A 24682-nucleotide genomic window follows, 5' to 3' on the forward strand; every position below is an offset into this window, starting at 1 on the left:
CTGATTACTCATAAGTCTGTTCCCCTTTCCTTCCTACCCTAGAGCACAATAGACAGCTTTTTATAAAATAGCTGAACCACTGTTTTTGTCTTCTAACCATTGAAGAATGTTTTAGATAAAAAACTATGCTGAGGAAAGTGATCTAAAAGAGTTTTAACTCAAAACAAACTAAAAACCACCCACATTTACATATACATATCAGAAAATATTTCAAAAATTCACATGACATTTTATGCTTTTAAATTAAAATAGAAAAACAATGTGTTTATTTGTATTACTAGCCTAGGGCCTAGTGCATTCCAGGCAAGAATTCTTCCAGTGGTCAGTCTCTTTTGTTGCTATGGCTTTTTAAATGACCAATTGAAAAAGAACGACAGAACTATCTCTTCATGATGCCATGAGAGTCCCCCAGGTCATCTCCTGTTTGCTGTTATCGATATGCCCTGCGTCCTGCTTTTTCCCATGAACATATACTTGACTAATTAATGTCTTTGTTCATGAATTCAGGGGAACTATGGAAAACTCCATGTTTGTCCTAGTGTGTCCCATGAACATATACTTGACTAATTAATGTCTTTGTTCATGAATTCAGGGGAACTATGGAAAACTCCATGTTTGTCCTAGTGTGTCTCGTGGTGATTAGAATTCACTAATTCCCTAGGAGCCACGGGCATATTAGCCTGGAAGGACTGTAATGGAAGGTGTTACTAATCAACTGGTAACCGTGAATGAAAATACACACCCTACCCCCACCCTAAATACACATGCTTCATCCTACATACTCACCTGGAGCACTACAGGATTTCCCAAATCTCCATAACCAATATCAAAAGTTAAAAGCTGAAAACACTGTCTACATCTGGAAGGAAAAACACAAAGTAACAGGACAACATATTCTCTTTGCTACACTCACTCTGCTATCTGGTATTACATTATTTATAATTGATCCAGTTAAATTTCCATAATTTAAAGGCCAATGGCATGGATAATAGAAAATTACATGAAACGGAGTGTTGGACTTGAGTCTCTTTTGTTCATTAGAGAAAGTGCAAAAATGCCTCTATTCTCCATGGCACACCACAGAAACCAATGATGTTATTCCATGAGAACCTTAATATGGGGAGAAATGTCCAGGTCATCTATTCTTAACACTAATGCATGCAGAAAGTATAAGAATGAGCTCAAATCACCGAGCACCTCTCCCTTTTTTGGCAAACTTGACCAATTATCCTAGAACAAAGGCATCAAGCTGTTGTCAAGCTGAGCTAGGAGAGTAGAGGTGACAGCATTTTGTTAAAAGTTTTTTCTATTTCAGTGTTTTGAAGTCATTGGGAAATTTTAGAATAAATGTATTATGTACAGGTAAAGCTATACATGCTCAATACTTAGTATATTTGATGAAAATACTTGAAAGGAGGCTACAAATTCAAAATTATCTTTAGGATCCAAGAACAGGCTTGTAGTCCCAGCACTAGGAAGTAGAGGCAGGAGGATGATAAGTTCCAGGCTAGTCTAGGCTGCACAGTAAGACTGCTGAAAAGATCATAGTTGTAGCAATAATAGTAATAACAATAAATATTTAAAACCCTGTGTTCTATTTCTTGTCACACCATTTGAATACAAACAAATGGCATGTAAGGAACTCTGAAGTTTTAGAGTTTATAAATTAGGCCATACATGTTTAGAAGATCATATTATCACGTACTGACAAAAACAGTTCCGTGTTCTATTTACTTCCGGCGACTAAGTTTTTTCACTAGTAAATTTTAGAATCTCTCTCTCTCTCTCTCTCTCTCTCTCTCTCTCTCTCTCTCTCTCTCTCTCTCTCTCTCTCTCTCTCTGTGTGTGTGTGTGTGTCTGTCTGTCTGTCTGTCTGTCTGTCTGTTCTGTCTCTCTCTCACCTATGGATGGTCTTTGGTCCCAGAGTAGATGCTTTACTGAACACCTCAGCCACCAGCAGGAGCTTGCTAATTGCTTCTTTCATGCTATCCAGTGCCTGCAGAGGTGAACTTGTCCTCAGGAATGTCTCAAAAAACATCTGCAGCTAGGAAAAAACAAAAGATTGACAGAACAAAATATATTTTCATCTGCCTATTGTTTCCAACATGAGTAATCTGAAGGTTATGTCTCCCTGTCCACTTCAATAAACAGAACAAAACTTTAAGTAGAAAAATTTGAGAATCTAAGATTTAAATATTTTTAATTCAACTCACAAGGAAAAAGAAATGTTCACATACCTTGCATTTAAATTTTTTATTTTATTTTATTATTTATATATTTTTTAGTTTCTCCAGACAGGGTTTCTCTGTGTAACCACCATGGCTGTCCTGGAACTCACTCTGTAGACCAGGCTGGCCTCGAACTCATGGAGATCTGCCTGCCTCTGCCTCCTGAGAGCTGGGATCAAAGGTGTGCACCACCATCGCTCAGTCCATGCAATCTTAACATTAATCTTAACTTAACATTCTTTATTCATTTCACTTTTCTTGTAGTAGGGAACCACAGGAAGGACAGTGCCCCTGACATGGTGAGGGCTGCAGTCGGAGCCCTCTGGCTTGAGTTCTGATTCTCTCAGTAAAGGGAACTGCACTTGCCATTCACTTCACTGAATCTCTGCTTTCTTACTTGCACAACGGGCTAGTACCCACTAACAAGAGAGCTGTGCACCCAACATAGAAAACAATTATTTGAAAGCCAGTAGAAAGTATGAAATTCAAATATTTGGTTTCTAATTATTAATTTTCTGCATGTATCAATAAAATATCTTTTCAAAGCTGTTTCTCTTCATCTCATTTTTCTCTGGGAGACCTAGATAACCAGAAAAGAATCTAAGAGAATCACAGGGTTGTAATAACATTTTAATATAAGATTTCCTGTGATGAAAAAGATGAGATGGTATTAAGTAAGAGAAGTCTATGTCTCTCTGTGGACAATACTGTTAGCTTCACAAACAGCTATTCTTATTTACTTAAATATTAAAAACCAAAAGACAAAACTACCTTTTGAAGATGCTTAGCATTAAATTTCAAGTCAATATTTTTAAAAAAATATAAACCAAATCTTATTGATTCACAGACTTTCTCTAGGTAAACATAGCCTTTCAAAGATAAAGAACAAAAAATATTTTTTGAAAAAACATGCAGCAGATATTTGATTAATGCTTTTGGAAGAATAGGCTAAACCTATCAAAATGCAAAAAATCACACATCGAAAACGTCTGTTGTGATGATAACAAAGGACAAATATTGGCAGAAATCATCTATGGAAAATGGTAACCGTATCTTTAGAATGTGCCAGTGAAATTCTCCCAACATAAACAAGTATGAGTCCATAAACTTTTATAAGCCAAAACCAGAAACCTAATGAGACCAGACATTAAGACCCTAAGAACATATCATCAACATCTGGCAATTGAGCTATTTTTCCATTTTACTAAGGAAAATGAATGTAGTAATTGTATAATTAAAAGAAAACAAATTAATGCTAACAGTAAAAATGTTAACACCCTTGAGTCAAAATAGAATAACACCGTGTGTTTCTAAATAAAAGCAACATAAATCTTACTCAACTCACCATACTAATAGGAAGAGTTGCTAATGACATTCATGCATTCTTTCCACATTAATGTCACCTGAATGTCACAGAGCTTATGGTTGATGATATAATAATGTTGAAAAGTTCTGCCTAGCATATATGATGTACAAGACTGAGTGTCAAATTATACCCTCCATAGAGAACAGCAAATTAGTATTTGGGGCTTGTATTTATTTATTCCCCTAATGTGCAAATGGTTATTTCTTAAGTTATAACAGGAATAGTAAGCATTGAACACAAAGTCAATTCAATTAATTCATTTCTGCTTTCAGTGAGCTCTCTACTCTGTAAGAAGTCTACATTCTGTGGCTTGGGGATACATTTCACAGCACTGTGGTAACACTCCAAAAAGTATCAGGCTCAACTCTGGTTCTGTGCCACACTGTGACACTTTGTAACAATTCCTACTCTGTAGACTTATTTAACTTACTCAGCCCAGTGTCAACAAACATCACATGGGAGAAATAAAAGGAGGGTCGAGCAAGTGCTGAATGTGTATGTGCACAGATGTCATCAACCTGCATTAAGTCTCCCAAAGAGAGTATAACACATTTATCATTCCCCATAACTGAATCACTCAGACTAAATAAGAGATTCATTCCTATTTCTGTTTATACTGTAAATGACTGTGCTAATTATATTTCCTTGGTCAAATTATCTGAGATCTGTGCATCTCGGTGTACTCAGATGCACAACGAACAACAGAGTGTACTTGATGACCTCATCAGAATGTATCAAATTAGAAACAATTTGCTGTTAATTAAATCCAAAGGTATCCGTACTTGAAAAAAACATTTCACTTGGGAGATTTTATATGTCACCGGCAAATATCGAGAGGAGCAATGTTACATTTCTGCTCAGTTGAAACATTGAGACACAATCTAAATATTAAGCAGACTCGACTCCTCTGTCTTTGTACAATTACTGCTAATGCTGTTTTTTTTTGCTTTTTGTGTGTGTGCGCGTGCGCGCACGCGTGCGCGTACGCGTGCTAGGTGTTGCCCTTGTGCGTATTAGGTAAGTTCTTTGTAACAGTGCTACATCCTATCCCCAGTAAACATCGTTAAAGTTAAATAAATAGGACAGTGTAGCTTGCCAAGGAAATCAGGGCCTTGGATAAAAACTCAACACTTTTAAAGCTAGATGTGATGGTGCTCGTCTTGATCCCAAGACTCATGTGGCACAAACAGGCAGATCATAGAGTGAAGGATGTGTGAGCTAGGTGGTCAGTTTATGGTCAGTTTAGGCTGGCTATACAGTGAGACCCCGTCTCCAAAAATCCCAAACAAAAACTAAGCAAGCAACAGCAACAGAATGCTTAAAGCCTTTCATGCCATTACACTCTTTACAGACTACCTGTTTTCCTGTCAATGCAATTATAAAACCCAAATTTAGTGATAAGTAAATTTGGATGGAAAATGGCCTTGTAAGATCATAGTTATAAAGATGGGCAGCTTAAACATCACTGTTTCTTTGTACTTAAAAATTCAAAAAATAATCAGTGAGATGTGTTAGCATTTACAACGTAAATCCATTTAAGCAACTGAGATACAAATAAGTGAAACAAAACTATATATTGAAAATAGAAGCGTGGAGAGCAGGCAAGCTGGATCTGCTCCTCACCAACTGCAGCAATCCAGAAAGCTGGCCCTGAAGATGTAGGTGTGGGAGAACATGCCTGAGGGCATGTGAGCAGGAGAACTGGCCCTTCTTGCTGCCTGCTGCATTTGGTGAACTAGCCAGAGCAGTACTGGAGAGCTCAGCCTCCTGGTGAGATTGAGGGAGAGTTGGTGGGCTGACCCATGCAGTTACCATCCATACTCAGTTACCCCTTTCTCTGTGGGAGGCTCCCTTTCACTTTTCCCCCAGGGTACTCTTGAGGAGGGAGAAGCAAGAAATATTTAGATAGAAGGATAGAGGGGAGAAAAAATAGATAGAAACACAGGATAGCCTCCGGAGGACCTGGATCATTATCCACCAGCCCCCCTTCTGTCTCTTTGAAAGGGTCTTTTATAGGAATGCCAAGGGGTGGAGCAAAAGACTTCCCCCTAGCACAGCCAAATGCAGACCCTTTCCTATCACCTGGTAACCACACACGTGGTCAAACATCCTCTAACGCAGCCCTGCTCGGTAAAGCAAGCTCAGATCTCACTAGGAAACCTTTGTGGGCCTCCACAGACTCAGATCCAAGGCTATATCTATGAAATGCTGGAGCACATGAAGTGGCTGGTCCTGCAGACCCAAAGTGGCAGGATCGCCACGACACAGGGCAACAATAAGATATCCAAAAGGAGTCCCAGTGAAGACCCAGTATTGATAGTGTAGCAGAAACTGGAAGACTCTAACCAGACCAGTGACTTATTGCAATGAAAATCTGCAAGTAAAGATGTATGGATTAAAGGCTATACTGTGAGAGTCACTACGTCACTACAGCTTCCACAATGAATTTTTTTTCTTTAAATTTTCTTTTCTTTTATTTTGGGGGAGGGTTGCAAGGGCAGAGGGTGGATATGAGGGGCCTGGGAGATGAATGACATTGGGATGCATGATGTGAAATACACAAAGACTCAATAAAAAAGCTATGGGGAAAAAAAGAAAGAAAATGGAAAGGTGGGGAAGCTGAGAAGGAACCAAAATATTTGGAGGGAAGTTTCAACTATTAATTTGATACCTTAAAAATACTTCCAAAGTGTACTAATTATTCACCTCATTTGCATACCTCATAGCCATTTCAATATTTCTATTCTCTCATGAGAGACTGGACAAATTATTCTAGATTGATTGATTGGTTCTCAATGAACACATGTTGATTAATAAATTCTATGTTAAATTTGATGGTTTTTTTTGTCTGCTCTTCACATTAGACTGGGATATTTTGGGCCAAGAATTACCATATTTACCTTTGACATCCTGGTACCTGAGGCAAGATCAGTGTTTAGTAAAGTTGTTGAATGAGGAATCTTAGATATGACCTTATAGATGCCTCAGAAACTTTCACAGAAGGAATTTGTTTACTAGAGCATCTAGATAATGCAGTTTTAAAACAATGCATTGGCTTAGAGCTATAGTTCATTGGCAGAGCATAAGACTTTAGGCTTAGTGCCATACTCCAGACACACAAGCTACACAATATTAATTTCTTGCCTACATCTCACGAGAGTGAAAGGATATACATTTTTCCCTACTGACTTTTAATAACATCTTTGAAATATAGAAGCTTATGACTGTTTGAGAGGATTTTTGAGATAAGGAAATTCAATCCCAGAGCTAGAGAAAAAGATGGAAGATTAACCAATATTAGCTTTTCTTAAAGTAATGTCCTTGGCTAACTAAAAACTTTGGCAGAACAATAATATATTTTTGAACCTGGGCACATGTGGCACAGCATTGTACTTTACTAAAGTTCCCCACGATTTCCTTTAGTGTTACTGTGAATGAGAGAGAGAGAGAGAGAGAGAGAGAGAGAGAGAGAGAGAGAGATATTTTGTCTTCTCTGATTGAAGAGTACTAGGAAATTTAAATATGAGTATTTGCATTAAATATATGGAAAGATGGTCAATACTGTCAATTACTAAAACTACAGCAAGGCAAGCCCTCATAGCCACTTAGGATGATTATTATCTGATAATTATCTTAAAAACATACATAGTAATAGATATCAGGAAAGATGTGAAGGTATTATGATATTCAAACTCTGTAACTGAAATGTAAAGAGTTGATTTCTCAAAAGCCAAAAATAACAGATTTATCATTTGCCCCAGAAATTCTGGGAGGTCTATCAGAAAACTTGAAAGTCAGATCACAGAGAGATATCTGTACTCATGCTCATAGCTCCAACAGTTTTCCCCAGTGGTGGAGACAGCAGGTAGACTTTGACAAATGAAGGGATCAGAAAAAGTACTCTCTAGAGACACAGGTGTTGTCCCGCCTTAAATGGGAAAGAAATTTTGTAACACACTACAAAGCTGATGAACCTTGATGACATTGTATGAGAAAGAATTCAGTTACATAAACCACAGATGCTCTCACTATGAGGTATCTAAAGGAGTCAAATGCGTAGGAAGAGAAAGGTGCTTCACAGAGGATGAGGGGAAAGGTGAATGGGAGGTTGTTATTTATTCAGTGGTGCTCAAAGCACTGGAGATCGGTTGTGCAATGATATACCTATTGTTAACACTAGTAGACTGGACATATAGAATGGTTAATAATAATATGTCTTGTTACTATGCAAATTAACACAGTTGAAAAGAAATTCAAGTCCCTGGCATTTTCTAGCCCCTCTCTTGACAACAGTGAGGCTTTAACACTTGCTAATTTGTGTCAGCAAGGTCCAAAAGAATGCTGCTTGGCTTTCATGGTCAGGACTTACCAAAACAAAATGAAACCAAACAAAAAAGAATTCTTCCCTTGCTCTATTGACTCTTTCCTGCAAACAGTGCAAACACCGCCTGGCTCTATCTTAGGTCCTCATGGTCTCCTTATCTCTGAGCAGGCTTACCCTGGGCTTTGTTGTTATTTGATCAGGGTGTGAAATAGTACACAGAAAGCTCCAGTGTTGGAAAGAATGATCCAGAAGAGAAAACAAATGAGGTAACATGAGGCTTAAGGCCGAGGGTCTCAGATGTCTGTCAACACTCAGAAGGAAAAAAACAAAACAAAACAAAAAAACCTCTTAAGGTTCTCACTCAACTTACCCACTTGTTGAGTTAAGGACACTCAATTAAAATATACAGAAGCCATTCTGACAGGCGTAAGGTGGTATCTCAGAGTTGTTTTGATTTGCATTTCCCTGATGATTAGGGATGTTGAGCAATTCCTTAAATGTCTTTCAGCCATTTGAGTTTCCTCTGTTGAGAATTCTCTGTTTAGTTCTATAGCCCATTTCTTAATTGGACTGTTGGTTGTTTTGATGTCTAATTTCTTGAGTTCCTAAGATCAAAAACACTGAGGACACTTTATGCTGGAGAGGATGTGGAACTCGGGGAACTCTCCTCCACTGCTGGTGGGAATGCAAGCTTGTATAACCACTTTGGAAATCAATATGGCGCTTTCTTAGAAAATTGAGAATCAATCTCCCCCAAGATCCAGCTATACCACTCTTGGGCATATACCCAAGAAATGCTTAATCATACCACAAGAGCACTTGCTCGGCTATGTTTATATCAGCATTGCTTGTAATAGCCAAAACCTGGAAACAACCTAGATGCCCTTCAACTGAAGAATGGATAAATAAATTGTGGCACATATACACAATGGAATACTACTCAGCAGAGAAAAACAATGACATCATGAGGTTTGCAAGCAAATGGATGGATCTAGAAAAAATCATCCTGAGTGAGGTGACCCAGACTCAGAAAGACAAACATGGTATGTACTCACTCATAGGAGGATACTAGATGTGGAACAAGGATGACTGGACTGCTACTCACATCACCAGTGAGGCTACCTGGAAAACAGGACCCCAAGAAAGACACGGGGATCACCCAAAGACGGAGAAATGGATGAGATCTACATGAACAGCCTGGACATGAGTGGGAGCAATGGACGGCGACGGTTGAGGGAAAGAGAGCGGGAGATCCCGCCTGGATCAAGAACAGAGAGGGAGAACAAGGAATAGGAGACCGTGGTAAATGAAGACCACATGAGAAAAGGAAGAAACAAAGTGCTAAAGAGGCCCACGGAAATCCACAAAGATACCCCCACAAAAGACTGCTGGCAATGGCCGAGAGACAGCCGGGACTGACCTACTCTGGTGATGGGATGGCCAAACACCCTAATAGTTATGCCAGAAACCCCATCCAAGTACTGAGGAATCTGGATGCAGACATCCATGGCTAGGCCCCGGGTGGAGCGCTGGGAGTCTAATTATCGAGAAAGAAGAGGGTTTATATGAGCGAGAATTGTTGAAACCAAGGTTGGATAAAGCACAGGGACAAATAGCCAAATGAATGGAAACACATGAACTATGAACCAAAGGCTGAGGGGCCCCCAACTGGATCAGACCCTCTGAATAGGTGAGACAGTTGATTGGCTTGATCTGTTTGGGAGGCATCTAGGCAGTGGTACCAGGTCCTGTGCTCGATGCATGAGATAGCTGTTTGAAACCTGGGACTTATGCAGGGATGCTTGGCTCGGCCTGGGAGGAGGGGACTGGACCTGCCTGGACTGAGTCTATCAGGTCGATCTCAGTCCTCGGGGGTGGCCTTGATCTGGAGAAGGTGGGAATAGGGGGTCGGCTGGGGGGAAGGGGAGGGGGCAGGAAGGGGGAGAACAAGGAAATCTGTGACTGTTATGTAGAACTGAATAGTATTGTAAAATAAAAAAAAAAGAAAAGAAAGAAAAAAATATATATACAGAAGCCAAGCTTCCTGGCTCTTAGTCCAAATTAAAGTGGGAATAAAGATGCATTTGACATACTTTTAATGTAGCTAGAATTTAAGTTTATTGTTCTTGGTGGATGATTATTCTGGCTTTTTGAGACTCAGCAGGGATCTCTGAATTTAATCTAACCAGATTGTTTTGCAGAATCCTGAAAATGTATCTAAAGTAATACAAATATTTTAGAATTTTACAATGTTTACAAATATTTTGATTGTTCTATAACTCTCAACTAAAATATGCCATATATTGAAACTTCTAAAATTTCAGTGATCATACTTAAGCTATAAGAACAAAAATGAAAACAAAAAACCCATATATATTTTTCAAAGAGTTCTGATGCAGTTATTGACCATAGACAATTGCTTAGGACAAGAGAAGTATATTATAAATCTCAAATAATTTCTGTTCTAAAGAGTAAAATCATACTGAAAATACACCTTTCAGATGGGTATATTTATTTTTACTGAAATAACTCATATGTCCATATGAAAACACATTTCTTAGTATTAAAATGATATAAACTCAGCATCAGTACTAATAATATTTTAATGGAAATATGGATGAAATTTGTTCACATAAATACATAGATATATAAAGAAGACTTTACTTACAGCAACATGACTCAATACTTTGAATTCCCCACAAAGTATATTAAAAAGAATCAAGTGCTGGGTATGGTGGTGTATGCCTTTAGTCTCTGCATTCAGGAGGGAAGGACATGAGGATCTCTGTGAGTTCATGACCAGCCTTGTTTACATAACATGTTATAGCATGTTTCAGGTCAGCTAGATCTACACAGTGAGACTGTGCCTCAAAAAAAAAAAAAAAAAAAAAAAAAAAAAAAAAAGAAGAAGAAGAAGAGAAGAAGGAGGAGGAGGAGAAAAAAACATAAAACAACAACAAAAAAGAACTACATAGTGATTTAGCATGAGATATGAGATTATTATTAAAATAAATAATTGAAAGTAGTTTCTGTTGTCATATTTAATTTTTTTTGTAGGGGTAGGAGTAAAGGTTAATATTCATGGTCAGCTTGACAGGCTCTGGACTCACCAAAAATTCATTCCATTTGGCATGTCTGTGAGCGTTTTCTACATTAGGTTAGTAGAGGTGAGGAGATCCATTTTAACTGTCAGACCAAATAAAAATAAGAAAGTAGGCCTAGCGCCAGTAGCCACTGCTCTTTGTTTTCTGACTGTGACACTATGACCCGCCATCTCCTTCCTATTCCTGCCACCAGACCCTCTCTGGCATGATCGACCTCATCCTCTGGAATTGTGAGCTCAACATGTTTCCTTAAGTTGCTTTTGGCAGGAATTTTGATGAACCAATAAAACCAGAACCTAATATAGGGTGTGTGAGTGTGTGAATATTTTTCACTATAGAACAATCATCATAAAAATACTAGGGCCAGGTAAATGCTAGGGCTTTTTTTCTCTTAAGGATTGGGAAGTGCCTATGCCAGGAATAGCGACTTGACTCAGAGATACCTTCTTAGCAAGATCAAGCTTTTAGCATCTTAGAAGCACGTGTACTAGGAATGTACTAGGAATCATTGGAAGCTCTCCATATGGCTGTGGAACCCTTGAGGAGGAGCCTTTATGTGTCCCCAAGGGCAGCTGATATACAGCTTGAAGATAACAACTTTGGATGTGGCTAGCCTAGAGGTAAGTATCTGCTCCATGCCGTAGGTCAGGCCAAGAAACAAAGAGCAAGTTAGGCTTCTGTACCCCAAAAGAAGTCCTCTTCACATGTTGAAGAGACAAGAGTGCAAAATACAATATTTCAGAATAGAATTTAAGATGAAAAAGAGTAAAACGGCTTTAAGAAAGGAAGACAAGTGACAACTAGAGATGTAGGCCATGATTAATTTTTCTTCAATGTATTATTTGAACATTATTCTACACAGCGTTCACCACCATGCACTAACCTTAGCCGCGCAGACTACGGGGCCGAGACTGTGCATTTTACATTCCTCATTCTGCTTGTATTCCTAGACTAGAAGAACTCAGAGGAGGGTGCTTACTATCCAGATGTATAGAAGAGGAAACTTGAGGTTGAGAATTCAAGTCATGAGCTGAAAGCCCAAAGGGTCGTGTTATCAACCAACACCATGTTACAGCAGCAAGGCTGCTGGACTGCAAAGCTCATGTGTGACTTCCGTTCTCATGCCGTACTCCCCTTAGTGATGTGGGCAGACCCTGAAATGCATGAGGATGATTATCTGCATTTTCACTTCCCGGGGAAATAGATGGCTTGAAACTATCATACTTTTCAAGCACATGCCTTTACAACCACATTTCTAAAGTATCAGTTCAACTATTTGAGTAATGCATATACCCTAATCACCTTTTGGGAAAAAGAAAACTTTTTAGCAACTTAAATTGCCTGGATCAAGGGGAAAAAATTTCTTGTTAAACCAAATGATTTAAGGATATAAAAATTCTCATTGTTTGTTTTAGTTTGTTGAAAAATGGCTTACTTTTAGGTAAACTGTGGAAAAACTGAATTAGGTTAACTTAAATTAGGATACTTTTTGCACATTCTTTGGCATTAAATCAAAAGCTTAAATACTAGAATAAGCTCTATGCTTCCAGGGACATGAATAATGTTATTCATTCGTACTTTTTAATAACCTGAAGCTTTGATGCACATACTAAGCTTAGAAAATCAGAATACAGCTTCTGTGTGATTGAAGCAGTTTCACAGTTAAACATCTTGAATTCTCCCACAAGAATGTGAGAGAACTGGAGAGAAGCGGAATACAGGACTACAAAGGGCCGTGAAAAACATAAAAATTTAACTATTTGCTTTGAATGGCAAAACTGTGATTGCATTATATTCAACCTTCTCAGAGAACTGCCAGGTTTTCTTTATTATCCCTTCCAGACTTTCTCTGTGGGAAATAAAGGAGCAGGGAGATTTCACAGTAAAGAGCAAAAGCTAAAGTTATAAAGGTTTTATCACTGAACTCTCTATGTATAGACCTACTTATTCTCTTTACATAAATGCCATTGTTCAAGCAGGTCACAATTCTCTCCACTGACATTAAAATAGAACCCTTCTTTAAGCCTCAGGAAGACCCAACAGTTCATCTGCAAACTTTCCATCTTTTATTATTACACATTGATACTTAATATATGTTAACAGATACTATTTGTGGCAAGCAGTATTAAAAATTGCAAATAGGATACATTAGAAAGATTCCTATTTCAAAGTGAGGGGAGGTGTTCCTGTACCTGCTGTGCAAGTATTTATGTAAGTCTAAATCAAGATCATTAGTGCCCACTTAAAAGATGGATATGAGATGCATTTCTGTGACTCCAGCACTAGGGGGCAGAGACAGGCAGATCCCTGAAACCCACTGGCCAATCAGCCTAAATGAATCAGTGAACACCAGGTTCAAATGAGAAAATATGTCTCAAAAACTAATGAGGAAAATCAATCCAAGAAGACCTGTGGCCTCCACATACATGTGCATACATGGGTACCTACATGCACATACACACAAATAAGTTTATATCACACACACACACACACACACACACACACACACACACACACACACACAAGATTACTGTCTCGTATGTCCATAAAGTGTAAGGAAATAAAAAGAAAACTATTTGTATATTTTGGATATTTAATGCAGATGATCTCATTTAGATCTTATCAAGTCTCATGGTCAAGCACAGGAGAAAGAAAAATATTCATTATAAATCATATACATATATATGGGCTCTGTAGGCTGGAAAGATGGCTGAGTGGTTAAGAGAGGTCACTACCTTTGCAGAGGACCCAAGTTCAGTTCCCAGCATGCACACCATGTGATTCACAACTATCTGTAGCTCCAGATCCAGGGAAATCGTTCTCTCTCTCTCTCTCTCTCTCTCTCTCTCTCTCTCTCTCTCTCTCTCTCTCTCTCTCTCTCACACACACACACACACACACACAATTTAAAATAATAAAAATAAAAGATAATGGGTTCTGGTGGTACAGCAAAGAGAATGATATATCAATAACCCTAACTCAAGTGCTGCAGTGTTAACGTGGCGAATCTACATTAGTTTCATTACAATCCTCTGCTATGTTCTTAGTCAGCTCCTGTGCCAGTTACAACTCTTACATAAACAAAATTCAGTATTTTACATACCCTATTTTAAATGAACATTTAGGGTGGGTTTTTTTTCATCATCTAAAAGCTAACAGTTAAATATCTGGTCAAATGCAATGCTATCTAGCCCAAGTGGATGTTTTCCTAGTGTGTGCTGAGGTTTGACTACTGATTCTCTGACAACATGTATTGTCTTTTCCATGGCTACTGAGTCATCTCTATGAAATTGAACTTGAACCACATTTTCCTCAGCTCACAGGGGAGAGGAGCCTTTAGCAATTACAGTACAGCCTTTTATCCTCAGTACTACAAAGTGCATTTTTAAAAATGTGAAAACAAAGCAGTAATAGCTAAACATTTTTAAACTTTTTTTAAATCCATAAAACTAAGTGGCTAGTCCATTGCCAATCATGTAACAGCCAGTCAAGGCCTTCTGTTTGTATATGGTTGAACTAAGTCTAAGCCATCTGACTTACAGACACCTCTCCCTGTGTACACTGGTTTCACTGTAGTGAGAGCAACAACACAAAAACATTTGAAAAGAGATCTCAGAGAAGAAGAATTCTGCTTCTAGATTTTTTTTGTCAGTAAAATCTGAAAGCTGCTACACCCACACTTATTTTACTGAAATATTTTAAATCAGCCTTCCTGTATTGACTTGGTAAGCATGCAACTTGTGTGAGGCACGGACTTGAGCATGGCATGCCTGCCTCAGGCATTGACATACTTCCTGAAGGGACTATAAATGGTTGCTCAGTACCTCAAGTTGCCAAGGGGTAATTAAGACATTCTAGTCACTAGAGACTGGATCCTAATCCTAACTGACATTTATTAGCAGGCTCCTCTCCACAGAATCATGAATCTTCATTTCCTCCTCCTTAGAGTAGGTATAAACACACACACCCCTTCCCAAGCATGTCAGAAATTTCTGATGGAACAATTTAAGTGAACACATTCAGAACTATAGAAAGTGGCAACTGTGTTACATTTTACATTTCCCCGAGGCTCAAGCTTTTTGGGTTTTGATCCTTAAAATATTTTATCTGGTCTAGAAATGCTGTACATCATTTTTCCTTGCTCCCTCTTACTCTCTCCATACTTCTTTCCTTAGTTTTCTGTTGCTGTAACAAAATACCTGAGAACGTTACCGAAAAGAAGAAAACTTGATTCATGGTTTCAGCCCCTGGTTTTTGAGCCATTGTGAAATGCACCATGATGAGAAGCCTGGGGTGGAGTAAACCTGTTCACCTTATCGTGCTATAGAAGCAGCGAGGGGGCGGGACTAGGAACAAGAGCTCACCCCAGAGCGCATGCCCCAGGTGCTCTGCCTAACTAGGCTTTCCTTCCTTCCTACTCCTTCTTCCAATGAAGCTGAAATATCATCCATTCTGAAGTCTGCCCGACTTTCCCCTGGCTGAACAATTTGCCACTATTCTTCACTACGCGAGTGTCTCTGAGTCATTTATTGCATTCTGTCCTATATTACAGTTATTTATAAATCCATATTTCTCTGCCACTGCAGATAGCGTTTCTCTTATGAGTCCTTTTCCATGGTGCAGGCATAAATTAGTCATTCTTTGAACAGTTTTGGAAAATAAGTGAGTTGAATTAGCCATGGGAGATTATGGAAATATTCAATGCCTTTTCTTTCAGTTGTTTTTGACTTCATGATCAAATGTAAATATCTCATGCAAGCCTGAAGAATTGGATTAGATGTATTCACTCCCCACCAATGTTGCTGAGGAAATTGTGTTTCTGTTTCTTACAAGGTGAAGGTATACAACCACTAGAAAAGCAGCCTTTTCTAATAGAAAAGCCATCAGAAAAAAATGCCCATTCCCTCTTCTCTCATGGTTTCTTGTGTTTGATTTAAATATTTCCCTATTCTCATATTTGGGTTTTATCTTGTCAATCCTGAAGATAAAAGGCCCTGTTGTGAAGACACAAAACTCCTCACTTCCTATGACTTCTGTGACAAATACCTGATATATTGGTGACAGGCATAAGAAAATGGACTTCCTTACAGTTCTGGAGGCAAAAAAAACTTGCAACCGAGGTGTCCCAGAGCCATGTTTCATGCTAAGGCTCAAGGAGACGATTCCTTCCCTTCATCTTCCAGTTTCTGGTGCTTGTTGACATTCTTTTGAGTACAAAGTTCTAATGTCTTGTTCAATTTCATGACCTTTCCCTCTGTGAGTCGGTTCCTTCTGTAGCAGTTAGTCCTTCTGACTTTGTCCTGTGAGGTCATCTTCCACTGGAGCTGTGAAATCCAGGATGGTCTCAGCTTGATGGTTGGAATGATCATGGCCCCAGTAGGCTCATAGATTTCCATTCCTGGTCTGTAGTTGGTAGAACTGTGTTGCAGGATATTTGACCACACTGTGAACCCCAAGATTGCATTATTTACTGGAAAAAATCTGCTTCTAGTTTTGTGGCTCAGCTCCAGTACACACCTTTAATCCAAGAATTTTCTGCTAGAATATTATAAACAGGTTGAATAAAGTCAACCATAGGTCAAGAGGTGGAGCAAACAACCAGTTGACAGGAGGCAAACAAGAACAGAAAAGTAAAAATAAAAAATAAAAACAGGTGAGTAAGAGGAAGTCAGGGGGACGGATAGAGAGATGCACAGGAAGTAGAAGGGAGAGACATTGAGTTTGAGTTTTTGGTTTGAGACAGCGTAGGAAAAGAGGTTTGGGGGAGCATCAGCTGAGAAGAAAGGCCAGTTGGGTGCTTTCTCTGCCTCTCTCAGTTAGCAGGCTTTCACCCCAGGGTCTGGCTTGCAAGTCTTTATTGGTAAAATTGAACGACTGAGATTTTGTCAAAAACAACAGAACTGTTTTGGAAAGGGTTAGGAGATGTGGCCTTGTTGGAGGTATATCACTGGCTTTGAGGTTGCATAATTCCATGCCATCCTCAACTCCCACCCCACCCCCACATGTGGAGAAGGTGTAAGCTCTCAGCTACTGCTCCAGTGCATGTCTACCTGCTTGCTGCCATGTTCCCCACCATGATGGTTACGGGCTCACTCTCTGTAACTGTAAGCAAGCCCCCAACTACAGGCTCTCTTTTACAAGCAGCCTTGGTCATAGTGTACCTTCATAGCAATAGAACAATAACTAAGACATCAGCTTCATACATCTCCTAATATACTTTGTCTAAGTGATGTCAAATCTGTGGGTGTTAAGAGTTGGGGCATGGTCTCTCTTTGAGGATGCATGTGTTGAAGAGTAGTTCACACTCAATCTGCTAGAAAAATCCAAATCTTAAAAAGAACTTGACCTTGAAGGAATATTCTCTTGCTATTTGTGGTGGGAGATATAGAACAAAGTCATCCTCATGACCCTGACAGCCAGGTCTGTGAATGAGTCCAGGCTACACTATCTAAACAAGCAGCCAAAAGCTCACCGCAGAGATCAGTGGCCAAGCCACAGTCAAGAAAAGCAGTGAATGGAAGAGAAAGCCAGTTGTGTGATAGACAGATCAGCTTCTGTGAGAGTGGGAACCTGCCCCCTCCCCACTTCGTCATTCACAGTTCTCCACAAAGTTTCTTTAGATATATATTTTTTTTTACCACATTTTTATGATAGCACAACAAAGCAGTGAGTTTCCTGTAACATGAATTGTTAAATGGTCATTTAATAAAAAACCTGGAGCCAGATATTGGGGTAAATGCTGAAAAATCAGAGAGACAAAGGAACAAGCCATGTGTTACCTCTAGGACTCCTCAGTCTGAAAAAGCCTCTAGCTGAAAGGGACATTTTCGCTGAAAAGCCTTTAGTTCCTGTTTCCTCACGCCTTATATACCTTTCTCTGCCTTGCCATATTACTTCCTGAGACTAAAGGCGTGTGTGCTTCCCAAGCAAAGGCATGAGATCTCAAGTGCTGGGATTAAAGGTGTGTGCCACCACTGTCTGACTCTGTTTCCCTCCTAGACCGAGTCAATCTCATGTAGTCCAGGGTAGCTTTGAACTCACAGTGATTGAGACAGATCTCTGTCTCACAAGTGCTAGGACTAAAGGTGTGTGCCACCACTGCCTGGCCTCTATGTTTAATTGAATGGCTTGTTCTGTTTTCTGATCTTTGGGCATATTTTATTAGGGTATACAATATATCACCACAGTTTCATTATGGAATTTTGTAAATATTTTTTCCTTATTTGTTTCCTGTAGCATGAATCTTAAAAGTTCTTATTAATAAAATCAAACCTGAGGCCAAGTATTGGGATGAACACTGGAAGATCAGAGAGACAGAGCAAGCCACAGCTAAACTCACCTGGCCAACTTCTCAGCTGATCTTGTTTCCTCAGACTGGAAGCCTCTGTGTCCTCATATCCGAATGGCTCTCAGCTGAACTGTGCTGCTCAAAACCTAAAAGCTTAACCAGCCAAATGCTTCTAGTTTCTGGCCCTCACACCTTATATACCTTTCTGCTTTCAGCCATCACTCCCTGGGATTAAAGGCGTGAGTCACCATGCTTGGCTGTATCCTTGAACACATGGATTTCTGCCTCTGGAATGCTGGGATTAAAGGTGTGAGTGTCACCATTTTCTAGCCTTTGTATCTAGTGGTTGTTTTTTCTCTGGCCCCAGATAAGTTTATTAGGGTGCACAATATTTTGGGGAACACAATACCACCACAGTTTCCCTCTCCCACTATCCCCCTTTGTCCCCTGGCTCTGCAGAGGCACATTCATGTTTAACCACTGCCCTATTCACAATAGCTAAGAAACATAACCAGCCTAGATGACCACCAACAGATGGATGGAAGAGGAACATGGTCCAAGTACACAATAGATTTTTTTCAACTGTGAAGAAAAATAAAAAACATGACACTTGCAGGGAAATGAACAGAATTAGAAATCATTATATTAAGAAAAAAATAAGCCAAATTCAAAAAGACAAAAGCTACATGTTCTCTTATATACTGACATTAGATTTCAATGTGTATCTGGGGGTGTAGCATAGGTAATGAGACCATAAAAGAGAAAGAAGAGATTGTAGGGAGGTCACAGAACACCCACACCCCTATTTCATCTGATGCCTCCTCCATTTGGTTTCTCAGTAAATAAATGTCATTATAGCTCAAATGATTGTGAGGAGTCCTCCTCAAGCATGCCCCCTTTCGTCCTCTTTCTCATCCTAACACCAATTCTTGTTTCTGCCTCTGAAATGTGTCCTTACCTCTCATTTAGCCCACCCTCTCCTCCACTTGCTCTAAGCTCCCAGCATTCCATCCGACTGGTCTGTGAGTGGTTTACTCAGCATCCCGAGTAGTCTGTTCTGCACTAGAAAGGGGGAGGGGCTGAAGCTTGCCTTGACTGGGAGACCTGTGTGACTCCATTCTTGCCTTTTCCTCTGGTCTCCTCTCTGCAGCGTCCAGTCCAGGTGCTCTCTCAGAGCTTGTAGTGTTCTGGGAATAGGCAAACTCCCTCCTACCTGGAGACTTTGCTGGGAGTGTCTTACCCCCAAATCTTAAAAGACACTTGGTTTCAACAGTCCATATGCCACTTAGGAAGATCTCTTTACCTCTCATATAGTGAATAATGCAATTATTATTTATTCCTCATCTGTCCATTTCATTCTTAGCATTACCAAAAAAACCTGTAGTGACATTTATTTGTTTAAGTATAATTATTTTCAAATTTCTGTCTATCAATATGTACAAGAATAAACTCCACAAAAGCAGTGGCTTTATTCTTTGCCACTGGAACCTTACATAATGTGTAGCCCACAGGAGATGCCAGTAAAAATCTCAGAAGGGATATTTTTTTAATCTCACTGAACCTATATGAAAACTATTATTATTTTATACATCTTTAAACCATTAATGAGACTGAAATACTTCCCTGTGGCCACACATATCAGAAAGGTAGTGTTCTACCTTACATCCCTTCGCGGTTCTGTAGAGGCAGCACCTTAAGATGCCTTCCTATCCTGCATACCCAACCCTACAGCTTTCATACTGCCGATACATTTTTCTCCCCTTTGAGCCAGACTGCAATCAAATATTTGTTTATCATTCATTCTGAAAGGAGTCATCACTGGCCTATTCATACTGTAAGTCACATTTCTTTTTACCTTCACAGTAAAATAAGATGAAATTGTTTCTTTAGCATAATGTTTTTCTTTTGTGACTTCTGCGTTTAGATAATGATTGGCTCTGTGACTTGAATATAAAAATCTTCCTAAGGATGAACCAGGTAGCCAGACACCTAGAGGACAACCCCTACCTTTCAAATCTACCTGGAAAAAGATCCTAGGAAGAACTGTTGTATTAGAAATTTCTATCAAAGCATCAGTTTGGAAGAGACCTTCAGGAGGGACTCTGCAATGCCTGGGATTGATAGATTTTGGAAGACAAGACACCAAGTGTCGGGACGCTAAGTAGAGGGGAACCGTGCGCAAGTGCACACTTGTGGCTAGGGTACCAGGACTCCCTTCCGTTTGCAGTCTCTTTTCCCAGCATTGAAGGATGTGCTTCACAGAGTGCATTAGAACTGAAGGCACAGGCTTGGGGACAGAGAGAGAGGACATCTGTGTGATGCTACTAAGGGTAGAGTGAGGTGTACGCATCCAGGTGGTGTCCTTACACACTGAGGCCTAGAGAGAGAGAACTAGCAAGGCAAGGGAGCGTGCCTTTGTGCTGTCATGGTACAGAACGCAGCTTTGACCGTGCGTGCAGAATTCTGAGAGACAATTCATCTCTGCCTTCAGTGCTAAGAGAAACAAAAGACATTGTTCGGTTCTAGATCGCAGTATTAGCTCATTTAAATAAGTCAAAGGCATTCAGGTTAACAGCATCAATGATTCTAATGCAGCCAACAGAAGGAGCACAAAAGGACAGAAGTAACAGTCTCACATGCTGGGTCTAAAAGTCGGTACCAGCTCCATAGTGACTTACAAAAGCTTTGTGTGCGTTCTTAAGTGGAGAAAGAATATCCAATGACTGGCAAATTCTGAAATCATCCCAAATAATTTTGTGGCCTAGGCAACTTATATTGCATTGATGAATTAGCATCATTCAGTATCTATGCTTAACAACATTCCTACCACAATAACTACAAACAATCGAATAATTCCTTAACAATAAATATGTGCGATACAATGAAAGGAAAAGACCAAACTTTCTGCCTAAGAGCTGGTGACTTTTATTTTATTTTATATTTTATATACCTCCCATATAATACATCCCACCCACAGCTTCCCCTCCCTTCACTCCTCCAAGCCCTCCCCCGACCACCAGATCCAGTCCTCCTCCTTTTCAACTTTTAATCTTTTCCTTTCTATATTAGACAGCTCAGACTATTTATGCAACACCAGAAGACACCACTTGGGGGCAATATAGCAATTTTTTTTCTGTCTCCTGTAACTATGCCAGTATCCTTGGTGACAAAAGATAACTGTGTCTTCCAAATTTGAAACCACGTTTTAATATAGGGAAGGGAAACGGCTGTATTTCATTTTAAGCTTACAATGCATAAATCACTCAAGACAAATGCAAGTCAGATTTTCTCCTGAAGGGAACAAAAGTCTGGCTTCTTCGAGCAGTTTTACCTACTTGGCACAGTTGAAGGTATTTTATATTTAGGATTTGTCACAGCCTGTGAGACAGATATCAAGGAATAAAGGAAATCATTAATAGAAATGTTAAAAAAAAAAGACAAACGCATACTAAGCTTCAAATGTACTAATGAAAACATATTTTGTTTCTGTCCCGTAAGTTAAAATGCAAAGCTGATTTGTTTTCCTCTCTGAGTGAGTATATTTTCTGTAATGAGCATTAAAATAATCAGCTTGGGCGGGTGGACCGCCGTTGTTTTCACTGGTGCTTTGCATCCATGCATCCTTTGTGAAGGATTTCTTTCTTTTTACTACTAGGGCATCTTTTCTCACAGTTTGATGGATGGCATCCCTATTCCAAACCATTTCTCTTCCGGTGCCGACTACATTTGAACTGCTGCATCAAGGACTAAGGTTTGCTTCCTGTTTCAGTGAAGAGTAAAGAAGAACCTCTTCTTTTCTGGATTTCAAATGTGTTTAGCAAGTACAGTTTCTGTTTTGCTTTTTGCACCTCTTTCTTCAGCGATGTCAACTGATTTTTTTTTTTTAATGTCTTAATCTATTTCCCATCGGCAGCCGCTGTTTAACATTAGTGCAGTGACAGGAAGCTGAGGTCATCTTCGCTGTCAAACTGCAGGGATGCACATTTGTAATACATGTCTAAACTTTCCAGGGGCCACCCGAGACGTGGGAAAGGTCAGGAAGCTTGCAGAGCGCTGGGTAATCCCTGGGTCCATCACCGGAAGATCCACTTTAGCAATTCTTACTCAATGGATGGAAATGAAGAAAGCATGGCAGCTCTTCCGTCTCTGAGCATCTTTCCGGATTGGCTAGTTTAGTTTTGACATGGACGGGTGACTGGAAAGGGTTGGGAAGGGGAAGTAGTAATGAGAGGCTGATCAAGGCACCAAGTTGTGGGAAGCAACAGGGATCTTGGGTGAGCCGCAGCACTGTGGCCACAGACGCTCCACAGTGACTTCTGTTTAAAAGGTGAGAGGACAAGACTCTGAGCCAAGTGTGGTGGCTCACATCTGCCTTCAGCCCTTGCACTTGGAGGAAATGCAGGAAAACTGTCTCAGGGTCCAGGCCAGAGGACCCTGACTCAAAGAGCAAAGCAAAGTTTCAACGCAGTTTTTGAATATTTTCACTGTAAAAACTGTGACTGTTGGAGAAGATGGTTATGTTTAATCTTCTTTAGCCATTATATAATATCCACATATATAGGAGCATTGCAATACCCTGGGAGTATGTGCACGTCTCACATTTTTCATCAGTTAAAAATAAATTTAAGATAACAATTAATGACATTATAAGATTTTTTCAGAAATCAAGATGATGTTGTCCTCTATAAATGCCTAAAATTCTCTGGAGCACTCTTAGATTATGGGTTTTTTTTTTTTTATGCCAAGGCTGGCTTATTTTATACATGTGTGGCCATGGAAACACAGCAGAAATCCCAATGACCTTACTATGCTAGAAAGAGGAAAGAGCTACACAGATCAGTGGTTTAAGAGCCTCCGAGATGTCCACAGGCTCCAGTATGGAGGAGTAGCACCTTCTGCTTGTCCCCTCTTCTCCTGGGCCTTTCTCTCACCCCGCGACCACATTAGCTCAGGTTTGGTACAGCAGAGGTGAGCAGAGAGGGTGTGCAAGAGTGAGGTGCACAGACCTTGGCCCAAAGGACTGCAATGGAGCCCCTTTTCCACCTCCAAAACACCCCGAAGGAGTTCTCCTGTCTCCCCGACTTCATATGGAAGCCCCTGCATGTTAGCTCACCTCCATATTTTGATATAAGGTTAACACCAGCCAATTCTCAAGCATTAAAGATAATAATAATTTGCTAGCAATAAACAATTAGGAAATTTATTGATCTGGGTTGGACTTCATGGATTTACATTTATGTTGTCACTATAGTATATTATGTATACATATAAACCTTCACATAGAACACTGGAGGCACACATGCCTGCTAAATTTTAATTACAGCTGTCTTCCCTGAAACACATGTTGGTTTAATTGCCTGGAGAGGAATCCCACCATGTGTGGGAGGCAGAGCATTGGGGAAGTAGTCAGGATTAGAAACAGTCCTCAGGATGGGGTTCCCATGCTTATTCATGGATAATGTCTACGAACAGGGAGACACAGGGCTGCAGAGATGGCCTAGCAGCTGAGCGCTTGTTGCTCTTGTAGAGAACCAGCTTCAGGTCCCAGCACCCACATACTGACTCACAACCATCTATAATTCCAGTTTCAGAGGCTCCAATACCCTCTTCTGACCACTGTGGGCAATGCACACATGTGGTACACCTATATACATACATACATACATACATATATACATATATATAATGCATCCAGTAAAAATAAAATTTTAAATAAAAGAAAAGAGGCAATCCAGAAAATGCATGGTCATGCATAAGTGCACATGTGTGCACGTACACACACACACACACACACACACACACACTGGCTCATACCACATGCTCTGTGTATCTTAGGACTGCCACCAAGAAGGTTATCCCATAGGTAGCCCCTCCATCTTGGACTAGAGCTCTGAACCATAATTAACTTTTCTTTATAACTTACCCAGTCTATGGTGTTAACAACAATGGAAAACACATTAAGACCTTATCAGTTCACTCTACTTTCATATATCTATGAGTTTGTGACATTCATTCTAAAGAGACAATATATGGAAATGATAAAATCCTGTAAATTAATGACGCTATTTTTTGTGACAGAATCAACTCTTAAACCATGTTCTCCCAAACCACGGGTTTTGATGTTACTATCACTTCGGCATTTGCTTTTCTATCCCTGAGGTAAAGCACCATAACCAAAGCAACTTACAAAGGAGGAGCTTAATTGGGCTTACAATTCTGGAGGGAGAAGAGGCCACCTCCACAATGGTGATGCAAGGCACCAGGAAGCAGGCATGGCAGCTAGCTAGAGCAACGAGCTTCAACCACAGCAGGGAGCAGAGAGTGGACTGGGAACAGAGCATGGTGTTTAAAACTCAAGCTGCAATCCACAGT

General features: G+C 39.8%; 1 protein-coding gene across 3 annotated transcripts in view; it reads right to left on the reverse strand.

Annotated features, from left to right (window-relative positions):
• Cped1 (cadherin like and PC-esterase domain containing 1) overlaps window positions 1-24682 on the reverse strand; it is a 273161-nt gene that overhangs the window by 132233 nt on the left and 116246 nt on the right. For all 3 annotated transcript variants that reach the window (XM_028873006.2, XM_028873005.2, XM_028873007.2), the window contains 2 exons: window positions 1902-2044; window positions 787-859 (listed from right to left, as the gene is read on the reverse strand). In XM_028873006.2, the coding sequence (XP_028728839.1) occupies window positions 787-859; window positions 1902-2044 (216 nt within the window). The remainder of the gene's footprint in view (window positions 1-786; window positions 860-1901; window positions 2045-24682) is intronic.

The sequence above is a fragment of the Peromyscus leucopus genome, chromosome 3, assembly GCF_004664715.2.
Source record: "Peromyscus leucopus breed LL Stock chromosome 3, UCI_PerLeu_2.1, whole genome shotgun sequence".
NCBI lineage: Eukaryota > Metazoa > Chordata > Mammalia > Rodentia > Cricetidae > Peromyscus > Peromyscus leucopus.